The following is a 27200-nucleotide window of genomic DNA, read 5'->3' as shown; positions in this document are numbered from 1 at the left end:
TCCACTTGAAGTTTTGAGGTCTAATGATTTTCCAAACCCCCTTACAAGATGTAAAACAGTTGGGTTGGGAGTTAACCAAAATTTTGAATTACTCAGATCTGTATTTAAGTTTCTAGAGAATGGATTTGTCATTGAACAGGCTTGGAGAAGGTCTAAAACTTTTAGGACATTGCAACAACCTGGGGCTTACTTAGAGTTCAAAGAGAACGTCAAACAAGAATTACCTTGCCAAAGGTCCAAAGAGAAAAATGTCACCATGAAAGAAAACAGAGCTCAGTTGGTGAATCTGCACTTAAATACAGGGTGGTTATAGGTCTCCTAAGTGCAAGGGTGTCCACACCCAACTCTCCATCAGAATCACTGAAAGAATTTTACAAAAATATATAGACTCCGGAGTTCCACCCTAGAGATTCAAGGGCCATTGAAGGGCTCAGGATCCTGTTTCTTTTTTATTAAAGTGCCAAGGTGATTAGGATGATCAGTCAGGTTTGGAAATAGCTCAGAGGTGGATGGATCAGGCCCTGGGCTCTGGTTTTAGAAGTGATTCACTGAGTATTAGCTTCTCCTTTCCATTTCCCTTTGTAAAGATCTGACCCATGTCTCTCCAAAATAATGTGAGAAAGATTTAGGAGAGGTACTTGGAGCTTATTCTGACTTCAGAGGCAGTGATTTTGGAGTATGTGCTTGAGAAATGACACTATCTGACAACGAAGGTTACTGGCATCACCAGATGTGTTTTTGACACTCAAGTCCTGCACAATGAGATCCAACCTTCATGATCGCATCTCCTTCCACTCCCACCAGGCACTCAAAGTGTCTCCCAATATACCTTGAACTTTTCTAACATTTTTCACATCTTCTTCTCCAATCTGCAATGAGCTCAATTTCACTAATAGAAGCAATATGACCTAGTGGTTAAGAGGCTAGCTTTAGAATTAAGGCAGGCCAGAATTCTGGCCTGGTAGTGAGCCACTTGCACCATACTGGTCAATACCCTAGGGATGCCAGAGCAACAAAACAGAATAAGCCTGGATCACTGCCCAGTGGTACTCTAAAGTGATGCCTAGAAGGAAAACATAAATTTCTAACTTGTTTAAGCTACTATTATTTTTGGTCTTTACTCAAAAATCTTTTTTTTTAAAGATTTTATTTATTTATTTGACAGATAGAGACAGCCAGCGAGAGAGGGAACACAAGCAGGGGGAGTGGGAGAGGAAGAAGCAGGCTCATAGCGGAGGAGCCTGATGTGGGGCTCGATCCCACAACGCCGGGATCACGCCCTGAGCCGAAGGCAGACGCCCAACCGCTGTGCCACCCTTTTACTCAAAATCTTAAACCCCTTTACTCAAAAATCTTAAACTATATCCTACTAGCCAGTAAACCAACCACGTTAATACAGATCATACAGGCTGCTACAGAAGACGCAGTTGGTGCTAGGAGAACGTATCTGTGGGAACCAACCCCAGCTGGGGAACGAGGCCTAAGACAGTTTCTGGAGAAGAAGATGTTTAAGTATGTAAGATGGTGGCACTTGATAGGTGATGAAAGGGGACAGGGTGCCCCAGATAAAAAGGAAAAGTGTGGGCAAAGATATTGAGGCAGGATGTATTCAGTGTAGGATGTTTGAGAAATTATAAATTAGCATAACTAAAGAGTAGGGTTCCGGAGGGCAGTGGGGAGTAAGGAGGCTTGAGTCTGGGAGTGGATTTCGTGTGAGGGAAGAAAAGAGGGTATGGTGGCATGATGAAAACTCTAATCAGAGAATCCCTCACTATGGAATCCCTCCATGTCTTGAGCAGCTCCTGGCAAGGAAGGAGACTGAAAGCCAACAATATGTGCTCTACAGTTTCCCCTATTAGTATGGAAATCCCAGATTCACAGAGGGGCTCAGTCTGGTGTCCTTGCCAGCTGGATTGCTTGTGAGGCAGACAGGAATCCCCAGTGGCTCCTACAAACAGACTGTGGGAGGCTGGCTGATTGACAGGCCTAGCAATACCCCTCAAACCAACCTTGAGGGGAGATCAATGGTTGAGTAAATTTAACCCAAGCCTATTAAGGTAATGGGGGGAAGAGGTTTATTTTAGTTCAAACAAGTGCTGGGGAGTGAAAGGAGTCTGGGAAGAAGGCAGAAACAGAAGCCATATGTCAGTTTTTTGACATGGAAACAATTTGAATCCAACCATCTCAGGTGAATAGTATCTTCCTCAGTCTAAACACCTTCCAACATACCAATTCTCCATGTGCATTCCAGTTTTTCTGGTTTAGAAAGATGTTCTTTTCTTCCCTCTGCTTCTTCCCAGCCCTTTGGTTACCCACTGAGTATGGACCACGCTGGTTTCCTACTCTCTCAGCTGTGCATGTTGACTAAGGATTTACAATGATCCAGGTACTGCCAGCTGCCCCCTATCAGCTCATCTCATCCTGATATCCTCCTGTGAGGTATTATCCCTCCATTTATAGATAAAGAAATAGAGGGACTACTGCCTAAGGCAGAATAAAAATTAGAAGCTGAGGGGTTTTGTTTGTTTGACTTTACAGCTCAATGGATTATCACAGTGATTACTCAGGGAATCACCACTTAAGTCAAGAGAGAATTTTGTCAACATCCCTCCCCCCTGAAATCACTACTTCCTCCTTCCCTACCTCTCTGAGGCCTCTTCTGGTTCCAAACTTCCGCTTTCTCCCTCATTTCATGCCACCTCCCTGAGCCTCTCTCTTTATAGTAAAGGAAATGGAGCAATAAAGAGGATAATGACTTTCCTAGGATTGTAGAGATAATGTCAGAGCTGGGACTTGAACCCATGTGTTCAAAGTCCTCCATACCTTGGTTGACTTCCTCCTCTCAGCTAAGGAGGAAAGGACCTAAGTCCTTTCTATCTTTTGAGGCCAAATGTCATCCGCTACCATGGAGCCTTTTTCGACCACCCTGGTTTCACTGATCTTTTCCTCTGCCTGATAAGTTCCTGCCTGTCTGTTCCACTGATAGAACCACTTAGCAGTTAGTGTCAGGCATTATGTAGCATTTCACATTCTTGTTTCATCTTCCCAGTGAGTTTCTAAGTTTTTTGAAGGTCGGGGATCACAATTCATACTTGTTTGTATTTGTGGAACCTCGAAAGTGGTCTGTGCAGAGGAGAAGGTGGAATAAGTGGATTCCTGGGCTCTGGAGTCAGACTCAGATTCAAACCCTGGCCCCGCGAGTGGCTTGCTGTGTGATATCGAATTACTTAATCTCCGTCCAAGTGCATTCCTGAAGGGTCCTCGAGGAAATTAAAGCACATAGTAATTTGCAGGGTCTAGCACAGTGCCTGGCATACATGAATCATTCCACAAAGATCAACTATTATTGGAGCCCAACAAGTGTCCATTGTTGATAGTGAATTACTCAACTGGTCCTCAAGGTTAAAAAAATGTGTTTGTTTGTTTGTTTGTTTGTTTGTTTAAGGAAGAATTCAGCCAGAAAATCTTTCCGTGGGATACAAGTCTAGAAAAGTAACACGCAAGCTGGAAGGAGGCCGAATGTTGGGTAAGAATTGCCTCACTTCCCCTCCATCATGTCCACCTTACTACAGGAGCAATAATGGCTCCCCAGTGTGCAGGGCATTGAAATGACTAACAGCTGAGCAGACGACAACCAAGCAGAGTCAGACGCCCTGGCAGTGTTCCTGCCGTTAAGTCACGCAGAAGGAGCCAGCTTTCCCTCCAAGCCTTAGCAGCAACTAATGCTATTTGCATGAAAGATGGGTCCACTTGGGCCCCAGACCCCTGTGTTCAGGCAAAACTCTGGAAGGTCAATGGCTGGAGATAAAGGCAGGAGTTTCCAGGGAAGAGGCTGAGCAGCCAATTTTGTCAAGAATCAGGAAATACACCACTCTGGGCGCGTGCGTATATATTTTACCCAAATAGCCCATTTCTTCAAAGGACTTTTAAGGGCAAAAGCTTGCCTTCCTCCGATTCTATCCCCATACATAACCAGGGAGGAACAAGCTTATCTGAAACACAACGCCTACTGTGTTATGCTTTATGTGTGCCCTCGAACTGCAAAGAGGTTCTTCTCCAAATACTTTCAGATCCTTTTAAGGAGAGCCTGGGGATGGGATTTACATATAGATGATGTTTGCTATAATTCTGTGGGCTTTGTCTCATCATCTGTCCTACAAGCCACGGGAGACACTTCTCTGAGCATCAGAGCTAAGCACGATAGGACTCAAAACAGAGCAATGCCAGGCAAGTCAGGTGGGGAAACTGTCACAACCTGAGATCTTGGGAGAGAGAGGGAGTTGAAGACCTGCCGAAGAGGGCAACAAGGAAGCTTCAGATAATGGGATTAGGCAGGACTGACTGGGAAACACCTGCAGAGACTCCTGGGCTCTTTGGGAACACAAGATCCCTATAAATCGGGTAGGGGACACAAAAAGGCAAAAACCCAAACCAGCAGTAGCTGTCAGGAAAAAGCAGTGTGACCACCAAGCCAAGAACAGGTGTGGAGGGGGGGAGTCAAGGGGTCATGTGGCAACACTTTCTAATGTAAATGCAAAAGGTAGTGCTATCAAGAAAAGAACTTTCTCCAGAAATATTTGTCATCGACAGCAATTTCCAGTAATATGTAACCTCATCAGCTTACCTTTGTGGGCCTCAGTTTCCCCATATTGAAATTTAAAGAAGTCATACTACTCCCCAACCTGATCAGTGACCCTCCTCTGCTCCCCCAGACCTTCACGTCTTTTAATGAGTCTGCCTCCCCAACTCGACCTTCAACTCCTGGGACTGTATTTTATGCCTCTCTGCATCCTCAAAGCCTGGCACAGGGCCTGGCCTGTAACAAGATTCTAGTCAACATCTGCTGACTGACTGGTCTCTGAAGTCCTTGGAGGACTGAATCACAGAATGACTGGATCCTGTCGTCCGCAGGGCTCAACATGTGTGGGCTAACTCGTCTTCCCAGAAGCTGGTCCAGGCTGCTTCACCTGAGGCACTATGGCCTTCCCCTCCTCTTCCTTTCTCTTTTTTATTCCCATCTCCAAATATCATTCTGCTGAGATTGTGCCAGGCTAAAAGCTCTGTTTTGCTTGCTTTAAACTTCAAGACAGAGGTCTAATAAATCTGAACTACCACCTAGCCCGCTGGGTGACTTACCTTTCTGCCTCGCTTAGGTCTTGCATGGGTCTTGCCTTAGACTCTCTTGGAAGAAGATCCTGAGACAATGATTTGAATGGAGGAAGTTTACCAGGGAAGTGAGTCCTGGGAGCATGGATGGTGGAGCAGGGAAGTGAGACAGGAAAGGGAAGAAAAGTGATACAGGATGCTTTAATGAGCATGTACTGCTGTGAGCCTTGCTCCTCCTGATGGTCCCTGGAAGACTTTGTGGAACACGCCTCAGAGCCATCCCGCATCAGGGGTGAGGGAGCTGGGGTATTGATCCACCAACTCCCACTCAAAATTGGTTGGAGGCTATTTGAGGGGTGGGGGGAATAAGCCCCTACTGCTGCCAGTCTGGCTCATGCACTAGTTGAACACACTTGAGCAGCCAGAGAAAGCCCCCAGGTGCTTACAGAAACAAGCCATCGGCAGGTGCAGCCATGGCGAGATCTGGGAGGATGGGGCAGCATGCCAACACCTTATATGACATATTCTTAGCCTGATGCCCCAAAGTCTTCCATTCTCTCCTCCCGGTTTGCAGTTTGCTCTACTTGCATTAACATGAAGTTCTCCAGTTGGAAGAGATCTGGTAATCATCTGGGCTAACCACATCTCTCCTCAGTTCAGAAAGCCCCTCTACAACATTCCTGAGAGGTGGCTGGTCAGCTTCTGGTTGGATACTGCTAGTATTGGGGAACTCACTGCTCCGAGGGAGCCCATGCTGCTGCTAAAATAATAGAATTGCTGAAAAGTCCTTTTTTTTTTTTTTTAAAGCTTTCACATGCATTACCTTGTAATTTCTGACTGCTGGCCTTAATTCTGCCTTATGGAGCCCTACAGAATGGTCCTCCTCCCCCACTTACAATAGCCCTTTTAATAGTTTCTAAAAATAACTGGTGTATTTTCACTATGACTTGTCTCCTCTGGCCCAATCATCCACTGTCTTTGCCACTCTTACCACAATATGGTCTCTAGACTAGTTGTTCTCAACCTGGGGCAAATGTGCCTCCCAGGGTACCCGTGACACTGTCTGGAAACATTTTTGGCTGTTACAACTAGCAGGGAGTGCTACTGGCAACAATGGGTGGTGGCCTGGGATTTTGCTAAGAATTCTACAAGACAGGGCGCCTGGGTGGCTCAGTCAGTTAAGCATCCAACTCTTGATTTCAGCTCAGGTCATGATCTCAGGGTTGTGAGATCGAGCCCTACATCAGGCACTGCTGCAGAGTCTGCTTAAGACTCTCTTCCTCCCTCTCTCTCTCCCCCTCCCCCACTCGTGTGTGTTCTCTATAAATAAGTAAATAAATAAAATCTTAAAAAAAAAAAAAGAATCCTACAAGGCGCAGGACAGCCCCCACAATAAAGAATTATCTGGCCCAAAAGGTCTGAAGTACCAAGGCTGAGAAACACTGTTCTAGAAATATTATCCAGATTACTCTCCTCTGTGCACGCTATGGCTTGTCGTAAAACCATAGCGCTCAGAAACGTCATGCCGTACCTACAAGGATGAGACCGAAAAGATCGTGGAGCATGGGGGATCCTCTCTCACTATGACAACCAGACAGACCATAGCAGCTGAAACACCCATGGCATACGCTCCCTCCTCTCCAGTCTGTGGTCAGGGAAAACTCTGAGTCCTATAGAAACAAACTGCTCTCAGGGCCAATGCCTAAGACACAAAGCTATGAAAACATAAATGCAAATCTAGAAGGAGGTAGAGTTCCCTCCTAGCATCTCCACAATCCTTTCATCACGATAAATTGCATCAAATTCATTTCGTTTTTTTTTTTTTACCTTACAGACATAATTATTGATCTCCTCTACTACATTTTTGTCACCTGAAAATATAATAAATTGGCTTTTAAATTTTTCATCCAGGCCACTCCCCAAAATATCAGACAGGACAGACTAATGTTGAGTCATTTCTTAACACTTTTTGGGTAAGACCGTGTGACCAGCTATGACTCCACTTAGCTGTAGCTTACATTTATTTATCTGATTAAGAAAACATCCGCTCTAGATGGTTTTACTGCTAAGTCCTATCAAACATTCAAGAAACAGTTAATTCCTATTCTATTCAAACTGTTCTAGGAAAGGGGGGGGGTTGCAAAGATGGAGGCACACTTCGGCTTACTTCATAAAGGATTTTTATAATCCTAAAACCAAAACCTTTCAAGTACAGTGCATGAAAAGAAAATTACAGGAAAAAAGTCTCATTAATGAACATAGATGCAAAAGTCCTTAAAAAAATCACTAAACTAAATTTAGCTTTCAATTTTATATTTTATAAAGTGACTGAATTTGGGTTATTCCAGGAATGTAGGGTGTTTTAACAGAAACTCTATTAATGTTACTCACTACATTAATAGATTGAAGAGGTGGGACAGAGTCAGGAATGGACCACAAGTACACAGAGAAATCTCTTTCTTGAGTAGCTTCTTCTGTGTAACAAAACCCACAAAATTTTGTGACATAAAATACGCATTTGTTTTTTATACATCTTGGGGTAAGCTAGGGTCAGCTATTTGAGGCTAGGCTCAGCTGGGCACCTCAGCTTTCAATGGCAGGTGTGTGGGTCAGCCGGATGATTACATCCACGATTCATTATTCTTAGACCGGCTGGCTAGCTGATGCAAGTTCATCTCATGGTAGCGCGGAGTACTGAGAGAGTGCACTCAAGAGACAAAGACACTTCAAGCCCCTGCTTGCATAAAGTCTGCCATTATCCTATTGGCCAAAGCAAATTGCATGGCTGAGTTCGAAGTCAAGGGATGGGAAAGTACACTCTGCTTTTTATGGCACAGATACGAGGAGTGGAGAATTGAGGCCAAGGATTTAAAATATCACAGGGCATGTGAATATTTTATTACTTTTAACTTACAAATATGATATATGTGTATACACATACAAATTCGCCCCAGGTTTGTGTGTGTGTGTGTGTGTATATATATGAATATGGTGTATATATAAACCATTTCATAATAAATGTTAAATTCACACATTAAGTACACTTTGGGACCTTTCTTATTTACTAGCCTCATAATCTTATCCAAAAAGTAAATGTAGTTCAGCACTTGTTCTTCATTTTTTCCATCTTTCCTTTTTTTCATTCTTTCAACCTCCTCCAAAAACGATTTAAAGGGGTTTACAAAGCACTGAGACAAAATAAATGTATAATAAATTGGAAAACACGGTGAAGGGAATATAAGGTTGTCAAAGCAAGTTGGGGCTGGAACGGCATCAGGGCCCGGCTGGACGGTCTCCATTTGCTCCTCCTGACCCTCCTTCCCTCCTTCCCTCCCTGGTCTGTCCTCCTTAAAGGGCTCCCCTGTCTTGGGCTTTTCCTAATCTATTGGTCCCACAGGGTCTGATGACCACCATGTCCTCTTGCTGCTTGAGGCCTAGAGGCTGGTAACACTGTCTGTGAACTGTCCCTGACTGGCTCCCCTTATCCTGCCACACCTTTGTAATAAGTCCTTCATGAAACTCTCCTTACTTAACCTGTTTGAAAGTGTCCTTTTTCCTGCCAGGGACCCTGATCACAAGAGCCCACAGAGCACATGCCTTAAGTGTAAATACACACGAGAAGTAGACCATAAATACAGCTCTTGGGTCTCAGTGTGATTATCAAGTAGGAAACACAATCAATAAAAGAACCTCCAGTCCCTTGAGAGAAGCAGACCTGCCCCAGACACCAAGATAGGCAAGAAATTTTCCCTGTGGTTTCTCTAGAAGAGGTCATTGTGGTATGATGACCCCATTCTTTTCTGTCTTACAAACCATCTCTGTTCAGGGCTCAGTCCTCAAATACCCTTCCTCCTTATCCACACTCGCCCACTAATTGATCTCATCTAGTTTCACGGCTTTAAATATTATACACATGCTAACGATTTCCAACACGCATCTCCAGTCCTGCCTTTTCCCTGAACTCATTTTCACCATCCAATTGCCTACACTGGATATCCAACAGGCATCTCAGACTCTTGGCATGTCGGAAACAAAACTCTCCATGTTCATCCCATCCTCCGCTCTTCCTAGTCTTCTCTTCCCTCACTTCGGTAGAGGGCCCCAGCACCTTTCACTTGGTTACTCAGGGTGTGTGTTTGAGGGGGAGAGAGGATGGCAGACATCTATCACGCTCCATTCCTTTTTCGCTCATTCCACATCCAATCTATCCACACACCATGTGGCTCAGATCTTCAAAATACCTTCCAGAACTTGACCACCCCATCACCACTACTCTAGCCCAAACAGTCAGCCTCTCTTGTCCTACTGTTTTTCCTAACTGGTTTTCCTTCTTCTACTCTTGCACTCTTTTAGGGCCCCAGCTGAAGTAGCCAGTGTGATCCTTTAAAAATATGTCCTATCCTGTTGTCTACTCAAAATCTTCCAAGCAATTACCATCACTCTCAGAATGCAATATAAAGTCTTCACCATGGCCTATAAGGCTCTAACATCTGGATATCCGTGAATCTTTATTTTCTTCAATTCTCTCCCTCCCTCTGCTCTGGTTTCACTGGCTTCCCTAATGTTCTAGGAGCAAGTCAAGCATAGACTTAAGGTCTCAGGCTGACCTTTGCACTTGCTGTTTCCTACAACTGAAACATTGTATGCCAGATACCTACATGGCTCACTCATTTCATTTAGGTCTCTGGGGAAATGGCAACTCCTCAGAGAAGTCTTCCCTGGTCATTAACTCTAAATAGACCCATCAGACCTAGTCCTTACTTTATTTTTCTTCACAGCACTAATCAGTACCTGACATTACATTAAATATAAATATGCAGTTATACATTTGCTTATTTAGAATGGAAGCGCAAATAAAATGGGTTTATTTCATTCACTCCAGTAGCTCTAGTGCCAGGTACAACACTTGACACACAGCAGGATCTTGATAAATATCTGTTAAATGAATGCAAGATTCCATTCTACTTTGTCTAGTTTCTTCACTCCAACTCAGCAAGATCCAAGAGATAGTTGAGTCTCAATTACGTCAGTGGCACTTAGCTAGATGCTTAGAGCTTTAAACATCTATCTAACAGACACCTGACTTCTGGGTGAGTAGTGATTAGGAGAGGGCACAAGGGAGTCCTCAGGGTACCAGAAACGTTCTTTTTCTAGATAGTACTATATAGGTGTATTCATAATTACAAACCTATTGAGCGGTACACTTAAGATTTGTGTATTTTAGGTTCCCCCCAGTAAAAGTTTATTTTGTTTTTTGTTTTTTAGTTTCTGACCCATCCCGACACACCGAGAGGTAGTTTGCATTGTGGCAAAAGCTATGATTGAGGGTCTGCATGGCCTGCTGAGCCTGAGAGAGCGGTGACAGTCATCCTCCAAGTGCAAAGGTGGCAGACTTGTTAAAAGGAAAAGGGGAGACTGTAACCTTTGTTCCTTCCGACTCAGAGCCTCCCAGAAGTGATGGGCCTTCCTTAATGCCCTGGGACCCTCTGAAACTGGCGAGCAAAACTAGTGCCTAACTGCTAAAGGCATGCTCCACCTGAGGGGCAGCGGATCACTGAAACGAGATGGAACTCTGCAGAACTTTCTTCGGAAGAGCCCCCGAGAGGGGAACAATGTTAAGTCTTTGTTTTCCATTTTTTAAAAGTTTCTGTTTATTCATGTCATCTCTACACCCAACAGGGGCTTGAACTCACTAGCCCGAGATCAAGAGTCCTACGTTCCTCCGACTGGGCCAGCCAGATGCTCCTGTGCTTTCAATTCTTAACCACTTCGCCTGAAAGGCTGACACTACGGCCACGCGCACTTACGGGGGACTATGCATATTCCAGCCCCACGGGCGTCACAAACCCGGCGCTCGCCGGCCCGGCCCCCACCACGCAGGCGCGGCACAGAGCCGTCGCTACGCAGGCGCAGTGCGGCCCGGCACCCCGTACAGCAGAGGGCAGGGGCCCGGCGGGCGGGTGCGCGCTCCCGGCGGGCGGGGAGCGAAGCGCGCGCCATGGAACAGCGGTTAGCCGAGTTCCGGGCGGCCAGGAAACGGGCCGGGCCGGCGGCCGAACCTAACACTTGGAGCCCGAGTGCACAAACCTCAGGAGAGAAGGCGGAAGCAGCTGCAACTCCAAAGGCAGCCCCAGGCTGGCTAAAACGGTTCCTGGTGTGGAAACCGAGGCCCGCGCGTACCCAGGCCCAGCCCAGCCTCGCTCAGGTGAGAGGGAGGCCTCGCCCCCGTGACCCGGCTTCAGGGACGCTGTCGTGGCCTCCCAGAAGACTGCGGCCGAGGCGACGCCCACGGCCCGCCCGCCGCGTGGTGGCCTGTAGGCCACGCCCCCGGCAGGGAGCGGGCCCCGCCCCCTCCTCCGGTTCCCACCTTCGCTGGCGTAGCTGGCCTGCGGGCACCTCCCGCCTGCTCCGGGTCTGGGCCGGACGTCTCCGGCCACTCGCGTCAGCACTGATCCGTGGCTTTGACATTTTCTTTCCAGCCCGCGACCCACGCAGCTCCCGATTCTAATCGGAAAGCAAGAGTCTAGGGCCCTGGAGGAAAGCACCTCTGCCCTTGAGTTACTGTGATGCCCTGTGGCTTCAGGAAACCTCCCTACAACAGCTTTAAGCCGCAGCCCTCCGCTAATGGAGGGTGAAAGGTCTGATTGGATACTGCTAAAAAGTGGCAGTAATCAAGGCTTCCTTTGATTTCACACCTGGGCCACAGGCAGCCAGAAGCCCAAATAGCCTATGCTTTAGAAATTGCATTTGAATACAAAACTTGCAAAAGTGTGGCTCTAACTGCCGGAGGTGGCTGATGCTTGTGCACCGCTATTGAATTAGGGAAACTTACTCAAGTTCGGTAGTGAATTTTCCGGTGAAAACATTACTTACTCTCTTATTTTGCAGATGAACTTGATTCACATCTTTTTTTTTTTTTTTCTTTTTCATTTAGTTTTCCCTCAGGAGTAGAGTGGCAAGGTGCCTTGCAGGTGTGGGATTGGATTATCCATGTTGGAATACAGAACACCACATCGAGGGAAATTGGGTGCCTTGAGACAATCTGTGACAAAGCCTTTTGTATCTCAAAAGTGTAATAAGAGCCAAAAATTCCTTTGGAAAATGAAAATGTATTGGAGCAGAAGTGTCCCTTACTCCTCTTAAAATTATTTCTCTTAGTTCATTTATTACTGCACAACATCTGGTTTTAGGCAATTTTTTAAACCAAAGAGAACTCGTTACTCAATTTTGATTAGATATTATTCTCCATGACACGCAGGGTTCTGTCAGACTTACAGAAAGTGAGTGCAGCAGGGTTCAAAACAATCCGTTTCCTTGCATGCAGTTTGTCTCGGGATAACTTTCTTGTTGATTAGAACTCAGCACAATCGCTTAAGATTTTAGAATCTACTTCCCTTACCCTTTTTCCTCTCAGCAGTTAAAAAACAATGTCTAATCCACACAATGAGTATTTGCCTGTATGTCTCATTTCCAAAGGAATATGAGATCATTGAATTGGACCTAGAGAAGCTGAACTTGGAGAAAGTTTCCATTATTAAAAGCCCAAAAGCTGATGTCCTGACAAAAGGATGACAGGAAATGCTGGACCCACAGTTGGTTCTTATTAATTACTCTGTTTTTCATAAGGGACTCTGTCTTAAGCTCATTTTCATTGACTCCGTTATCATTCCTGAGTTTGCTCTGGTGTGAAAATTCTCATTAAATTGTTTCTTTTCCTCCCAATTTACAGTCCATCTCTCTTAATAATTTTGCTGACACAGGGTGGCTTGTCAGAAATTTCTTTAGCCTTCTATTTGTAATTGCTTCTTGGTTGTCATTGATAAGGAAGCATCCATATCCTCCTCCCCCCACTCTCCAATTTAGCTTGAGGAAAACAGTCGCCAAGATAAAATATTTCAGTCTGTGACAAGCTTCTGACACGCGAAGACCAGAATGCTTGTGACTTCTTCAGTCCTGCAGAAACCCCCTGTCTCCCTCCCCAGGCATATTGCACAGCAGCCCCCAGTCCACCGGCTAGCGCCGAGGCGCCCAAACATCCTGTGACTCCTCACCCCAGCCCTTGGCTCAGGTTGACCCACTGCTCAAATGCCCTCCTTCTTTGGAGTCACCTGGCTAAGCACAGCCTTTGCATCACTCCCTCCAACCCAGGAATCATCTTGTAATTTCTTCCTTTCCCTTACCATCATTCATTTATTCAGCAAAATTATATCATGTGCCCACTCTGTTCCAGCTCCCGTCCTGAATCTGGGGAAACAGGGTGGTTAAGGGCAGATGAAGCCCTGTTCTCACAGAACTTGCGTTTGCTTTTACGGCAACAGACAAGAAACAGAAGAGCGGAATAATGAATGCTATGAAAGGGGAAAAAACAGGATTGGATACTGTGCTAGTGATTTGGGGTGACAGGTGCAGAGTTCTACTTTAAATGAGGTGAGCAGGGAGGACCTCACTGAGGAGGTGGCATTTCATAAGAAGGAGCTGCTCTTGGAGAAACCTGGGACAAGGCCAAGGGCACATGTGGTAACATTTTTCTGAAGTTTGTAGGAGAAAAGGGAGCCAGCCAGGTGATGTGAGGGAAAGAGGGCATTCCTCTCAAAAAGAACCATAGGTGCAAAGGTCCTCAGGTGCGGAGCAGCTTGGTATTTGAGAAATGGAAGTGTACTTTCCCTAAACTATGCCTCTGTGTTCTGCAATGACCACAAATACTTCCATACACAACTTTTATAGCAGAAGCCACACTGGTACTAAAACAAGTGCCAAACAAGGTAAAGGAATTTCTGTATCTCTCCTCTTGTTTCTTCCCTTTGCCGGTTGGTTGCCGCCCCCCCCCCCCCCCCGCATCTCCTTCTAGATCTCTAACCCTTCCTCTTACCATCCCCCCTAAAGGCCCCTAATTAAGTACAAAGGGCTGTGGAGGGAGACCATCCTAGGATCGTACACCAACCTCATCTCTGCCTATCTCTCACTGTGTGACGTTAGGGGAGTTACTTAACATCTCAGCTTTTCCGTATCAGTAAATTGGGATTCCGTATCAGTAAATTGGGATCTCCTGGATTACAGGAGATCAGACATCTTGAAGGCACTCAATAAATGGTGGCCATAAGCATTATTCTTTTTATACTCCCTTAAATATAAATTCAGTCTACTGTGAATTTCAAGTCATACACATTCAAAATGTATTCCGTATCCCTCAGTCCATCATTTCTCTCTGACTTGTATGTCCCCACCCCCGTCATGCCCAGTCCTCCTCTCTTACGGGGCCTCCTATGTGAGCTACTCACAGTTTCCCTGCTTCTACTCCGGTAGCCCATTCTCTGCCTGGCAGCCAGAGTAATCTTAAATATAAATCAGATTATATTAGTTCCCTGCTGAGACTTTCAGTGATTTCCCTATTGTGGACACTGGTCAAATCCAAAGGGGACATTTATTTCCTTAACAAATGTGTGTGTGACAGGAGGGGGTGTGTTGCCGATAGCATGGTAAGGGCTTTTCCAATCTAACTGAAAAGGTAACGATTACCACGTAGACACTAAAAGAGGTTCTAACAAAATAGAATTTCTGAACCAACGTAAATCAGGCGACCTATATTTTTCATTGAGACCAAATAATGTTTATGGTCCCTTTTTAAGTGATCACAGGGAGAATGGGGAGTATAATTGAAGAAGTGAGCCAAAAGTTATGCTCTGCATTGAGAACCTACGTGTGGAGTGCTGTGTTTGGCTGTGGAGACACCAAAAGATAATGAACGATAGTCCATTGGCCTCCTGGTAGCAATCTAGGGACACACGTGACCTCTATAAAAGAAAAACACTTAACTGACAAATAGTTTGGTGCTCAGTGAGAAAGACAGGCAATTAGTGCTCTAGGGGGCAGAGGGGGCACCCCTCCTTGATGAGGTCAAGCGTCATGCCTGTCCCAGGCTACAGGTGGACAATGTCTTTGGGCAGTAAGACCTGTTGAACTGGAGTAGAGGCTCAACTGATAAAGCAATGGATTGTGGATGGTGTTGCACAGGGAATTTTTTAGACCATTGTTTTTCAGTCTACAAATTGTGACCCATTAGTGGGTGGTGAAATCAATTTGGAGGATCTAGTCCTCTGTTAAAGATAACTTTTTAAAAATGGATAGAAAATGAAAATTTCATATGTGGTGAAGAATATTTGTTGGTTTGTGAAACTTATTCTATTCTTTATATGTATATATGCTGGTTCCCAGTACAAAATGTATTTATTATGGGCCATACGCAAAAAAGTTTGAAAAATGCCAGACTAGAGACCAAGCCTCCCTAAAGCTACCTAAATGTCTCTGTCTCCTGTTAGCACTCAACACAGGGGCCTGTATACTGGCATTTCTAACTGTTGAATAAATGGAAGGCCTTGCTTGGATTCCAGCCCAAAGAGTTTAAATTTTAACTTGAAGGCAGTGAAATTTGCTGAAGGTTTGTGACAGAAGGTGGATGGGTGTTTTAGGAAATTCGCTTAGCAGCTTTACATAGGATGGTTTGGAGAGGGGAGAGATGGGAGGCAGGGAGTCCACTCAGGAGACACTGCCTGGGCCTGGGGGTGTGTGGGATGGTCCCGGGATGGAAAGGTTGTGGCTATACTGAGGATTTGTTTTTATTTTTATTTTTTTAAGATTTTATTTATTTATTTGTCAGAGAGAGAGAGAGAGAGAGAGAGAGAGCGCGTGCGCACAAGCAGGGAGTGGCAGGCAGAGGGAGAAGCAGACTCCCCTCTGAGCAAAGAGCCTAATATGGGACTTGATCCCAGGACCCTGGGATCATGACCTGATAGCAGATGCTTAACCGACTGAGCCACCCAAGGGCCCCTGATGTTTTTTTAATAAGTGGAAGGGATCTTTGTTTCCTGTTTCTGGTCCAGTCCTCATTTTGGAGTCATGTCACTCACAGAACAGTAGCTCATCTAATCAGCTCAGTAAACACGCGGGCTCTGTGTGTGGGACATTAGGTGTGGCTGTTGCATTATCTGTGTGTAGCAGCAGACTAATCGGAGGAAGTGACTCCCATGAATGGGAGACCATGTGAATGCTGTAAGGTTTTTATCAGGTCACATCTCGCTAAGTGCAGATCAGTTTTGATTCAGTCCCAGCAGAGCACGTGAGCTCTTTGGAGATGATTGTTTTCGAGAGCAGGGCAGGAAAATAGAAATCAATGAGCCAGAAGCCTTCTCAGAGCAGTGAGAGCTGTCTGTCCAGATTGGTTTTGATCCTCGGAGCGCCATTACCCTTTATTCTTACTTCTGTTTGTTTGTGTGTCCTAGGAAGTGGCGCAGCCCGGGAGCAGCACATCACAGCCTCCCCAGAAGACAGCCATTCCTCTGCCATCGCCACGGGACCAGTCTTTCCTGACCAACATCACCTTCCTGAAGGTCCTTCTCTGGTTGGTCCTGTTGGGACTGTTTGTGGAACTGGAATTTGGCCTGGTCTATTTTGTCCTGTCCTTGTTCTACTGGATGTATGTCGGGACACGGGGCCCCAAAGAGAAGAGAGAGGGGGAGAAGAGTGCCTACTCTGTATTCAACCCAGGCTGCGAAGCCATCCAGGGCACCCTGACTGCAGAGCAATTGGAACGCGAGTTACAGCTTAGACCCCTGGAGGGGAGATAGGACCAACTCTCTTATTGTGCAGCTAGCCTCCCACGTGGTCCTCCTAGCCCTTGGACCTGGGCTGGCGGGTTTGATTGCAGGTGCCCAAGACTAAGGACAGCTTGCAGGTTAGTTCTGCGACTGTGAAGGTCTACACTCTTTCCCAGATCTTTTGCTGCAGTTTTATCTCTGAACTTTTCTTTGGTTTTGGTTAAACCCCCTGAAAGACACTCACTGTGGATCTGATGCAATTTATAAAACTTACGTACTCAGGAAATAAATCCGTTTGTCTCATTATTTGAGAAAGGTGGTTTTCAGAGCATTAGAAGGGTGCTGAGGAGATCACTTTAAAATACCCATCAGGACTGTGCAATAAATAACTGTTCTCTTTAAGTCTTTTCATGTTTATTGCAATCTCCCCCCCCAAAAAACCCAAAACTTGCAACTTAAACTTTGGTTTTTGTTTTTTGAGGGGTTTTGTTGTCGTTGATGTTGTTTGTTTTTTCATTGTTTTGTGGTTTTTGTTTTTCCTTCCTGCTTTAAATCTTGCTTTTTTCAGTCATTAATGGTATTGAAAAATAAAATATCTTTAAAACATCCCCTTTTCAGAAACAGATCCCCATTGCCCTCAGTTATTCTGCTCCCACTCAATGAAGGAAGATAAGAGAAGACAAAGTCCTATGTGACAGGTGTGGGGAGGGATTTCACAAAGTCAATATTGATAGATTTGGTAAGCGGTTATTCATGATAAATTCAGCAAGAAAAAAATTCCTGAGTGTGTTCCACTAAGAGCTGTGAAAGTGGAACTCTAGGCTTATTCGCTGCTCGGTATGTCTCTTACATTCTGCAGGCTCTAGAGTGAGCAGTCCTGTCGCCTGTGGCTTCTGGTGAGAAATTATGTAAACAATGATATCCAGACATGATTTCCTTCCTTTTCCAGTACAAAGTTAGAATTTCGGTTCATTAAAATTGGGCAAAGCAAACCATCAAATATCCTTTTTATGGATCATACTGATAAGTAAGAAGTGTCTGGTGTTAAAGCAATAGTTTTTTCTAAACTTAAGATTTTAAGAAATTAATGATTCCTCAATAGTTTTCAACTTCCGAATTCAGTTATTCTTACATTATGACAGTAACTTTAATATTTATGAGATGTTATTAAATAATGGATGCTTGTTGCTGATTCTTTTTTCATTCTTACCTGATTTGCTTATTATAGCAAAATCTTAGCTCAATTTAAATTTAACTTTTGTTCATTGAGTGCTACTCTGGTAGGCGCTTGAGATAGGATAATGAAAAAAGCAGACATATTCTCATCGCTCTGAGCATATGGTCCAGCTGGGAGTGGGGTGGTGGACAAAGTAAAACAAGCAATATCAATAATAGAGTGAGATGGGGTGCCTTGCTGGCTCAGTTGGAGGGGCATGTGACTCTTGATCTCGGGGTCCTGAGTTCGAGCCCCACATTGGGCACAGAGATTACTTAAACTAAATAAATAACTTAAAAAATAGTAGAGTGAGATAAGTGTCAGTTGTAGGAGGAGCACAGAGGGGATATTCTCATGACTCACACTTTGTGGCTAACTAACCCCGTGTGTTTCAGCCCTTGTTGAACGTTCTGCTTATCTGCTCAGCATCTCTGTCCAGCCCGTTGCTGATTGGGAGTTCAGCTGTCCCTCAGAGTCATCTCTGGAGCAGGAGTTCCCTGTAGCTCGTAAAGAAGTCTTGTCTTCCATGACTCCGTCCCACTGGGCCTCTAGAAAGTGTGGGAAACAGCTGAATCCCTATGAAACAGGCAAGTTTACTCGTATTTAAGATGCATGGTATCGTTTCTTGATTTGTTTTCGTAAGGCTTTCTTCATCTCCCTGATCTTTTACTTGGGCTTTTATGTTTCATAAAAGCCAAATACAAGGAAGAAATTTCCCTGATCAAAGACTCGTGACAATGCCCAGTTCAATAAGCATAGTTCTAAGAAAGAATTTTCATTTTAAAAAATATGTAGCTCAAACTTTTACCGAAAACAGAGTGCCTGTAACTCTGAATTGGGAACATTTGATCCAAGTAGCAATCTCAGCAAAGTAGAGATTTCGCTTAAGCATAGCAGAGCCTCAACTTAGGTGTGGACCTCACTAGCATTCTTTGAAAATGTAGTTATTTATAATGAGGTGGAGCTTGATTGCCATAAGCCCATCTTTCATGGGATTTTCTGTGCACGATCTGTCACCTCTCCTCGCTCACCTCTTGCCAAAGGTTGCATGTAATGACAGCATTAACTTCTAGGAAAAGGGGGGTGTGAACCAATTAAATGGATGGCAGGGAAGAGAGAATAGGACAGTATGTATTTGCTGTTCTTATCAGACCATTAAGCTTTAGGTGCAGTCTTGATTTCCTGAGTTTAGAAAGGCCTATTGATCTCAGAATTTCCACTCAGGGCCTGACCATTAGCTCAGCAAGCAGCTTCCATTAAAGGCTGCCTCTCTCACCAGGAAACTTGGAATCCCAGAGATGCTCTCAGTCCCTATGATTGCTGTGTGCACGGGTGAGGTCATTTCTGTCCGAATCTTACAAGTAAATTGGTTTTTGCTTTTATTCACATTATCCTATCTTGTCTATTCACAGAGACTGTTAAATGAACGTCTACTTGTAGGGCTGGAAGGGACCCCAAAAAGCCACCCTCACCTTGGGCACATTTATTCCTGACCAAATATTTTTTTCCCCTAGTGACCCCTAAAGAAGAATCTGGGTCCAAGATGTAGGCACTTTTTAGGAAATTCTTTACTGAAAGAACTTGAGCCACCCCCAATGCCACCTAACGTTATTTCTTATCTAATCTCAGGGGACACGGGGCATCCTCCAGACTGGCGAACTGTTCCTTTTTCTCTCTCGGTCCTGCCTGTCCTTCAGGCTAAATCATCTGAGTTGTACTTCTAGGTCAGTCACTTTCAGGTTGGCCCTGCCCCATTCTGAGGTTCCAGGGCAGGGCAGGGCTGAGTGTCCTTGGTGGGGGCAGTGACTTTCCTCAAAATCTCTGGAGTTTTACCAGGGATGGTTTAGGTATATATATATCTTATGCTATTAGGATTGTACTTGAGTCTAGGAGGTCTTCCACATTTGCCTTTTGACGGATCTCTTCAGTAAGATTAGGCTCATAAGCTCTGTGCTAAAATTAAAAAAAAAAAAAAGGAAGTTATAAATTGGCAGAACAATGATCCTCAGCTGGGCAGAAGAAAGTACAGTCCTAACTGCGTGTTTTGTTTCCTGCCAGTCACGCTGTTAACTGTTCACCAGCAAATACTTGTATTTAGGCTTGGCGCTGCTGGGGAGCCGGTAAGTGAGCTTGCGCAGTGAGTCCATCCTGAGAGCCGGGGTCCCGGGTGGGGCTGGGACGCCATGGAAGATCTGCCACCAGGGGGTAGCATAGAGCTGCTGCTACACATCCGCGTCCCTTCTCCGCAGGCTTGATAATTTATGTAATGTGGAAAACCCACTGGGATGTTTCTCTGAACCACTTGTGCCGCTTTTTTAGTTCTTTTCGCTTTAAGACTCACAGGGGAAAGGGCTCATCAGAGGTCCTGGGAAAAGCACAGAAAGCTACCAGAAGTGATTTATACTGATATTTTAAAATAAGACAACAGCCCGTCTCTAGACTTCGCAGGCAGTATGGCGCTCGAAGGGGTTAGCCCTGTGCTTGTCTATATCAGACCTTCGTTGGGGTGGGGGAATACTACACCGCCGGCAGAGAAACTTGATCCCTAAGCCAAAGAAAGTAAATTTGAATTCTATGCTTTGGTTTTTGTCACATACTTTTTTATTTTGCGACATTGGAGCATTGGGTTAAAGATTTGGATCTCTCCGAACGCTGAGAGAGAAGAAAAGTACACAGAGAGCCACATTATAAGGCATATAACATAATACAGATGCTTATAAAGGTCTAAGTAGTGTGTGTGTGTGTTAGGGGAGAAGTCATCAGGAGAGATCACTTTCAAATCCAAATTCATAGTACTACGTACTTTTATTTTTTTTATATTCTATTTTTTTAAAAGATTTTATTTATTTATTTGACAGAGATAGAGACAGCCAGTGAGAGAGGGAACACAAGCAGGGGAGTGGGAGAGGAAGAAGCAGGCTCATAGCGGAGGAGCCTGATGTGGGGCTCGATCCCATAACGCCGGGATCACACCCTGAGCCGAAGGCAGACGCTTAACCGCTGTGCCACCCAGGCGCCCCTACTACGTACTTTTAAATGAAAAATTCTGTTTCCTTAACAAGTCATAGATGAATATTTTGAAAAGTGTGGACTATGGACCATCTGCATTGGAATTTCTTGTAGTGATGCTAAAATGCAGATTCCAGGGCCCCACTTAGACGCACTGCCTGAGAATGTATGGGAGTAGCACCCCAAGAATCTGCACTTTAACAGGCTCCTTGGAACAATCTCCAGTTCACCAAAGATCAAAAGCCATTGATATAAATCACAAATGTTAAAACAGGACGGAAACAGCATGTATTGATCCAAGCAAAGAAAGATGGGTGTGTATTTTTAAAGGGGCAACAAGGTTTGTCATTTGTCAGACCGTTGATTCGGAACACACAGAGAAAATGAACCACATGCATGGCTTTAAAATACTGAGGAACTAGCTCCAAAGACTGTAAGATAATCAAAGATGCATTATTTTTTGAAGTTTTCTTTAAAAACAATTACAAAAAAAGTAATCTTTTTCATTTTAAAACATTTGAAACTATAAAAAGAGTGTTTTATTTTTGTACTCACATGCGTATATTTCAGAGTTCAAGAGGCACAGAAGATAAGCAGGGGTAGAGTCTCCCTCCCCCACATCCTGCTGTGCTCCATCCAGCCCACAAACGAAAACACGTGATACACACCATTCTGCCCTTCGCTTTCTTTTTTCTCTTTTAGGTTTTGGTCTATATTTACATGCACACTTAACATTTTTATGTAAGAGAATGACGTGACCCAGCTTTCGTTTTTAAAGAGATCACCTGGGCTAGCATGTGGAAAGTGATTCTCTGTGTCCTTCATTTCTCCATCCACCCACCCATTCGTCCATTCATTTACGGAGCGCCTAACCTTTTTGTTCCCGTTGGTGAAAATGTTTACATATTTTTTTATTCAGCTATCTTTAGATATTGACAGTATGGCAAAATTATTGGAATTTGAAGTATATTTATACAATCTATTTTTTATGTTAAAGTGGAAGGTTTTAATTTGGGGAAACCAATAATATGAATGGTAATGACAATTAAAAACTAAGGGGAATATTCTACAAGTCAACACTATAAAAATTACAAACATTTTAGAAAAGGAACCAAATAAAATCTGTGACCATTTATTTCCGAAACACATACATTTGTGCATTCATCAATTTAACAGCATTTTACTGAGTAAATTTTTTTTACTAAATTCATTCTTTCATCAGTGAAAGAATTATAATCCATAAATGGGACCAAATGAGACATAATAATCTAACCAGCACCTGCTTTTTTAACTTCTATGAATATATCATATCTCTCCCTATCTGTCTATCTGCCCATCTTTATCCATGGATCTGTCAGTCTGTCCTGTGTTCAGGTTTGGGTCATTTCTTATGAATAGAATCAGAAGCCTAATGTAGTATCAAATGTGGAGGTTGATAGAGCATCTAATCTTTGCCAGGCCTGGTGCTGGGCTCTGAGCACACAGAGAGAAAGCAGACAAGGCCCCTTTTCTCAAGGAGCTCACAGTCAAATGGGAGAGGCGGCCAATAATCAGATAGTTACAGGATAGTGCGGTAAGCGCTGTGACAGTGTGGTGTGTAAATGCGGCCCGAGCGTCAGGGTCGGCAAGGGCCAGCCTCCTGCAGGTGGCGCTGTACTGAGTTCAAAGGAGCATCAGGTACTTCCCAGAAAAACAGGCAGGGGCAAAGAGATCGCCTTTCAGTCACAAGAAACCACCCAGGAAAAAGGTGACAATCAGGGTGCTTGGGAATATATAGATACAGATATATGAAAGCTATTGATTGGGTATATTAATTTTGTTATAGCTCTTGTCCTTTATTGCATTTTCTTACTAACTATAATGGTGTTTCACTCGATTTTCCTGGATTTTCCACATAGATAATTATTTTCTTTTGCAGTAATGTAAAATGTAATCCTCTTTTTCTAGCTTTTCTGCCTCTTGTTTTTTCTTTTTATCTAATAACATTGGCTGGAACATGCAGAAAAATGTTAAATCAGAACGATAGTCACTGATGTCTTTGTCTTGTTCTTGACCTTGATGAGCTTGCTTCAGTATTTTCCCATTAAGCATGCTGCTGGCTCTGTGGTAAGTGGATGGATAATTATCATCTGTGTTTATGTTATTAAAAGGTTTCTTCCTCCTTAAATTAAGAATGGATGTTGCATTTCACAAAATCTCTTTCAGTGTAGTGGAGATCGATTATGTGATTTTTCGCTTTGATCAATTAAAGTAATCAATTTGTATATTTACTCATATTAAACCATCCTTTTATTCCTGGAATAAATGACCCTTGATTTTAATATACTGTTCTTGTCATGTGCTGTTAGACTCTGTTACTATTTTTGATCAAGAATTTTCATGGGATTTTACTATTTTTTAGTATGTTTCAGGTTTTGGAATATATAAAAGCCTATTTTTCATTACAGATTGTTCCCTTTCATCATTATAAAAAGCCATATTTGTGTTCTTTATTGCATTTTGCCCGGAATTCCTCCTTATCTGATGTCGAGATCGGGACCCCTGCCTGCGTCTTGTTTTCACTGGCCAAGCGCACCTCTGCGCTCACTGTAGTTCTCAGCTTGAGTCATTTTTGTCAGCTGTGTTGCTTGTATGTAGAGGACTCTGTAATACATTAGGAGAGTGTTTTTCTTTTAATAGGTGTGTTTAGCTCATTTATATTTATGGAGTCTTGTTTATCTCATCACATGCTGTGCTTTCTGTTTATGTTGGTAATTTTAACACTTGGTCTCTCTTTCTTGTTTTGTTTTGATTTTTTTCTCCTTTGTGTGCACATTTCTTTTGATAATTTGGAAACCTTAGATTTCTGTTCCAAAGGTTTTTTTAGCTTTCATTACTTAATCCTTTGGAGTTTTAGGCAGAATTTGTTAATATCATGTACAAAAACAAATGTAAGAAGTTAGTATCTCCACCTTCTCCCTACTTCTCTGCAGTCCTCAATACTCAATCCTTTTGACTGATTGGTTAATTGACTTTACATTTTTAAATATAATTATAACTTATTACTTGATTTATTAGCCTCAAATTACATATTGTTACCTATGGCTATGAAAGATGAGGAAATCAACCGAACTACACTGCTTTACACCTCCTATCCATTTTTCTTTCCTCATTTTATTAGTTATATCATTACTATGTTGTTTGGATTAATAAGAGCCACATTCTGTTCTTTAATTATCATTTATACATTTGTTTTAGTCTTAGTCTGCCTATAATTGATATTTTTTCACTTAATGATAAGCTATGAATAAATTCTCACGGCCTTCTACAATATTGATTTTGCCAGCCGCTAATATTTCTGTATAGATAAATGTATCATTATTTATTTAGCCAATCCTTTCTTATTAACCATTAAGTTGTAGCCAGTGTTCACTAGTACGAATAGTATAAATAGGCTAACCTCTTTGAAATATAAAACCGTATTTCAAACTCTTAGAAAAGAGTAGTTAGAGACCAGTCAGGATAGTGGCCTCAAACCCTAGTGACCATTCAGATCTCCTGGGGATCTTGTTAAAATAAAGATTCTGATTCTTTAAGTCTGGGCCAAGGCCTAAGATTCTGCATTTCAGGTAAGCTCCAAGGAGATGCCGATGCTGCGGGTCTTCAGACTATACTTTGAGTAGCAAGGTCTTTGAATATGTTTTGTGCCTGGAATTTTGCTTGAATGAAAAAAAATGCTAGAAAACGTAGTCTGTAACAGTGGTTCTCGTTGTGCCTTATGACACATTTAAAATATTAGGAAATTACTATTATTTGTGAATGGTGCCATTTTATTAATGCACTTGCAAGGTGACCCTGTGTTATACACCTGCTCGCTCACCTGGGCCTACCAGGGGTGTGTTCATGGGAGCCTCTCAGATGTGCACATCGCCGCCACAGAGGAAAAACGGCTGAAAGCCTGCGGACCAGCAACAAGGCAGAGTTCAGACAGGCACACTGGAGTGAGCTGGCGAAAAGAAGCCTTACAAATGACATCTGCACTCCTAACCCTGGGAGACGCATCTTTCGTGTGGCGGTTGGTTGGCGGTTTATTGGTTTTATCCTACCAGGACTGAAGTGATCTGGCCCCTGCTCGCCTCTCCCAGTTATACTCACTTCCTTCATGTTCATCAGACACAGGGGTTTGGCCTTGTCTCTGTAAAGGGCCGGGCAGTAAATAGTCTTGTTGAGCGTACCATCTCGGCCACAGTGACTTGCCTTTGCTGTTGTAGAGCAAAAGCAGCCATGGGAGATAAGATGTGAACAAATGAGAATGCCAATAAAACTTTGTTAATAAAACCAAGCAGTGAGCCAGTCTGCTGACCCCTCCTCCAACACACGAAAGCAGCTTCTGCTTTCGCGTCTTTGTGCGAGTTGCTCGCTTTGCTTAGAGCTCACTTCCCCTAGATGAGCCTGGGATTTGTTCCCTTACTCCAGTCAGGCCTCTCTGATGTTACATCACCCGAAGGCCTTCCCTGATCCCCCAGGAAAGACAGCACACCTCCCCTGTGTGTCCATGTCCCTTTTTACCTCTCTCCTATGGGAAATACTTCACCTCGCCACTTTGCTCATGATATTGATGATATTTTGATGATTCCTAGAGAAAAGCATATGCGTTTATAGGCAGAGTATTTTTTATACATTACGCAGTTCGTTTACAGTGGACCATCTCTATGGACACAAATGGATTTGTTATGCAGAGTTTGCTTTAATCACGTTCCTTCTAATGACTTTCCCCCGAGATTTAGACTGGCTTCGGCAGGGCTACATATCTCGTGCGGTGAAATGGCACAGAGTGATATGAAAGAATTGCTTTGTTCTAGATTCTCATCAATGAAAAGTAAGGTCTTTAAGAAATCTGGCACTTCTTGTGGGTGATGCCAGGTTCTGCCCCTATCTGTGATTTTCAAAGAACTCTTTATGGGAAGAGGAAAATTTCTTAACATTGTACATTTCCCAGAAACAGAGGAAGCCTCATGCCTACTAAAGGCTGGTGAATGCAGGGTGAGTAGGGCAATTGGGAGAGCATTTGCTTAGGAGAGACGACTCAATGGGAAGTTGATGTTAGGACATGACAGCTTTGGAGGATCCAGCCCCAAGGAGGAGAGGGAGGTCGGATTCCAAAACGTCTACACGGGGTTTGCACAATCTCATTGCTGCAGCCTTTAGAAATCTACATCAGTGCTCCTTTCCGAGTGTAGGTGAAGAAGATCTGTTCATGAGCTGGTACAGAGGGTGCCTGAGCCCCACATGCTGTTATGAAGATGACTCCCATTTGGGGGTGTTGCTGGGTTTCAGGTGGCTTGGCGTACCCTCAGGGGCTCTGCACCACGGATGCAGAATATCTCAAGAGCAGTTGCATTTCTTATGTGAGGAGTGAACGCCAAGACTAAGTCGGTGAAGGAAACTGAGAGGCAAAGAAGAGCTGCATCCGAGAAGCAGGTGGAGTTTCAGGCCAGGAGAATGTGAGAGAATGTGGTTGCAGCTGATGCCAAGGCTCCATGGATGCAGCATCTTTTCTGGACTTGGGGCACCATCATGCCTTGGTTGGCAGGCTTCGTGATCTTTACCATTTTCTGGGAGAAGATGTTTTTGTAAATACCTTATGTAAAGTGTGGTGTTCTAGAAGTTTCTCTCGATTGCTACGAATATTCCAACACAGTATAATTTGTATGGTAGCCTGATTCTTTTATATAATGTGAGTGTACATGTATTTTCTTTTTTTATTATTTTAATGTTATTTTTTCAAGTAGGCTCCCCACCCAACGTGGGGCTTGAACTCACAACCTTGAGGTCAAGAGATGTATGCTCTACCAGCTGAGCCAGCCAGGTGCCCCAGTGCATATGTCTTTTCATCTGATTTTTTACTGTACCTTTCCAAAGGATGCTGTTGGAAGGACATTGGCTTAGCTTCATCGGAGTGAGATGTCTTTACTCTAGAGTGGGTCTCCTGCATGTTGGTTCTCCAGTCTCCACTTCCCATACCAGGACTCGAAAAATGAAAGGGCTTGAGGGTGGTTTCATTGTAAAGTGGCATCTAATTGGTGGATAGGGGCTGGAGTTCAGTAAAACTGTAAATGTCATTTCCTAGGCATTTTTAAAGTTCTGAAGCTTTCTGGAGGGCAAACTATATGATGGTACAACACTTGTTTCTATAAACCAGAAATGTACATAAATGGTTATAGATTGTTGAAGATTGGACCTAATAAGTACAGCGACCGTGGCCGTTTTGTTGTCGCTATTAAATGTGTGTCGTTGAA

At 43.7% G+C, this 27200-nt stretch overlaps 1 protein-coding gene and 2 long non-coding RNA genes across 5 annotated transcripts in view; 2 read left to right on the top strand and 1 right to left on the bottom strand.

Moving 5' to 3' along the window:
- Positions 1–5204, top strand: part of LOC148107353 (uncharacterized) — a 12568-nt gene extending 7364 nt beyond the window's left edge. Inside the window, exons 3-4 of one of the 2 annotated variants that reach the window (XR_015722665.1) lie at positions 3450–3526; positions 4713–5204. This is a non-coding gene — a long non-coding RNA (uncharacterized LOC148107353). Of the gene's footprint in view, positions 1–3445; positions 3527–4712 lie in introns of both variants that reach the window. The other variant, XR_015722666.1, reaches the window with a different exon arrangement.
- Positions 1–11331, bottom strand: part of LOC148107352 (uncharacterized) — a 16587-nt gene extending 5256 nt beyond the window's left edge. Inside the window, exons 1-2 of the long non-coding RNA XR_015722667.1 lie at positions 11194–11331; positions 5137–5241 (exon numbers count right to left, since the gene is read on the bottom strand). This is a non-coding gene — a long non-coding RNA (uncharacterized LOC148107352). The remainder of the gene's footprint in view (positions 1–5136; positions 5242–11193) is intronic.
- Positions 11026–27200, top strand: SAYSD1 (SAYSVFN motif domain containing 1). 2 transcript variants are annotated; one of them, XR_006777559.2, is made up of 3 exons: positions 11026–11311; positions 16383–16834; positions 18309–27200. XR_006777559.2 is itself a non-coding variant. In XM_045786310.2 (2 exons), the coding sequence occupies exons 1-2, from the start codon at positions 11105–11107 to the stop codon at positions 16725–16727; spliced, it is 552 nt and encodes a 183-aa protein (XP_045642266.2). In that variant the 5' UTR covers positions 11026–11104; the 3' UTR covers positions 16728–17093. The 2 variants fall into 2 exon arrangements, 1 of the variants encoding a protein (XP_045642266.2); XM_045786310.2 differs by lacking the exon at positions 18309–27200 and having other exon boundaries at positions 16383–17093.

This window comes from Ursus americanus, chromosome 32 (genome assembly GCF_024610735.1).
Source record: "Ursus americanus isolate L20-20 chromosome 32, mUrsAme1.1.p, whole genome shotgun sequence".
Classification (NCBI taxonomy): Eukaryota; Metazoa; Chordata; class Mammalia; order Carnivora; family Ursidae; genus Ursus; species Ursus americanus.
Note: the sequence above shows the minus strand (reverse complement) of the source record. Positions and strands in the feature narration are given on the sequence as shown.

What these genes read in the sequence shown, in the direction of transcription:
- SAYSD1 (XM_045786310.2), top strand. Translation starts at nt 11,105, where the DNA reads ATGGAACAGCGGTTAGCCGAGTTCCGGGCGGCCAGGAAACGGGCCGGG. An exon ending in CCCAGCCCAGCCTCGCTCAG is followed by an intron (nt 11,312 to 16,382) that starts GTGAGAGGGAGG and finishes TGTGTGTCCTAG; the next exon opens with GAAGTGGCGCAGCCCGGGAG.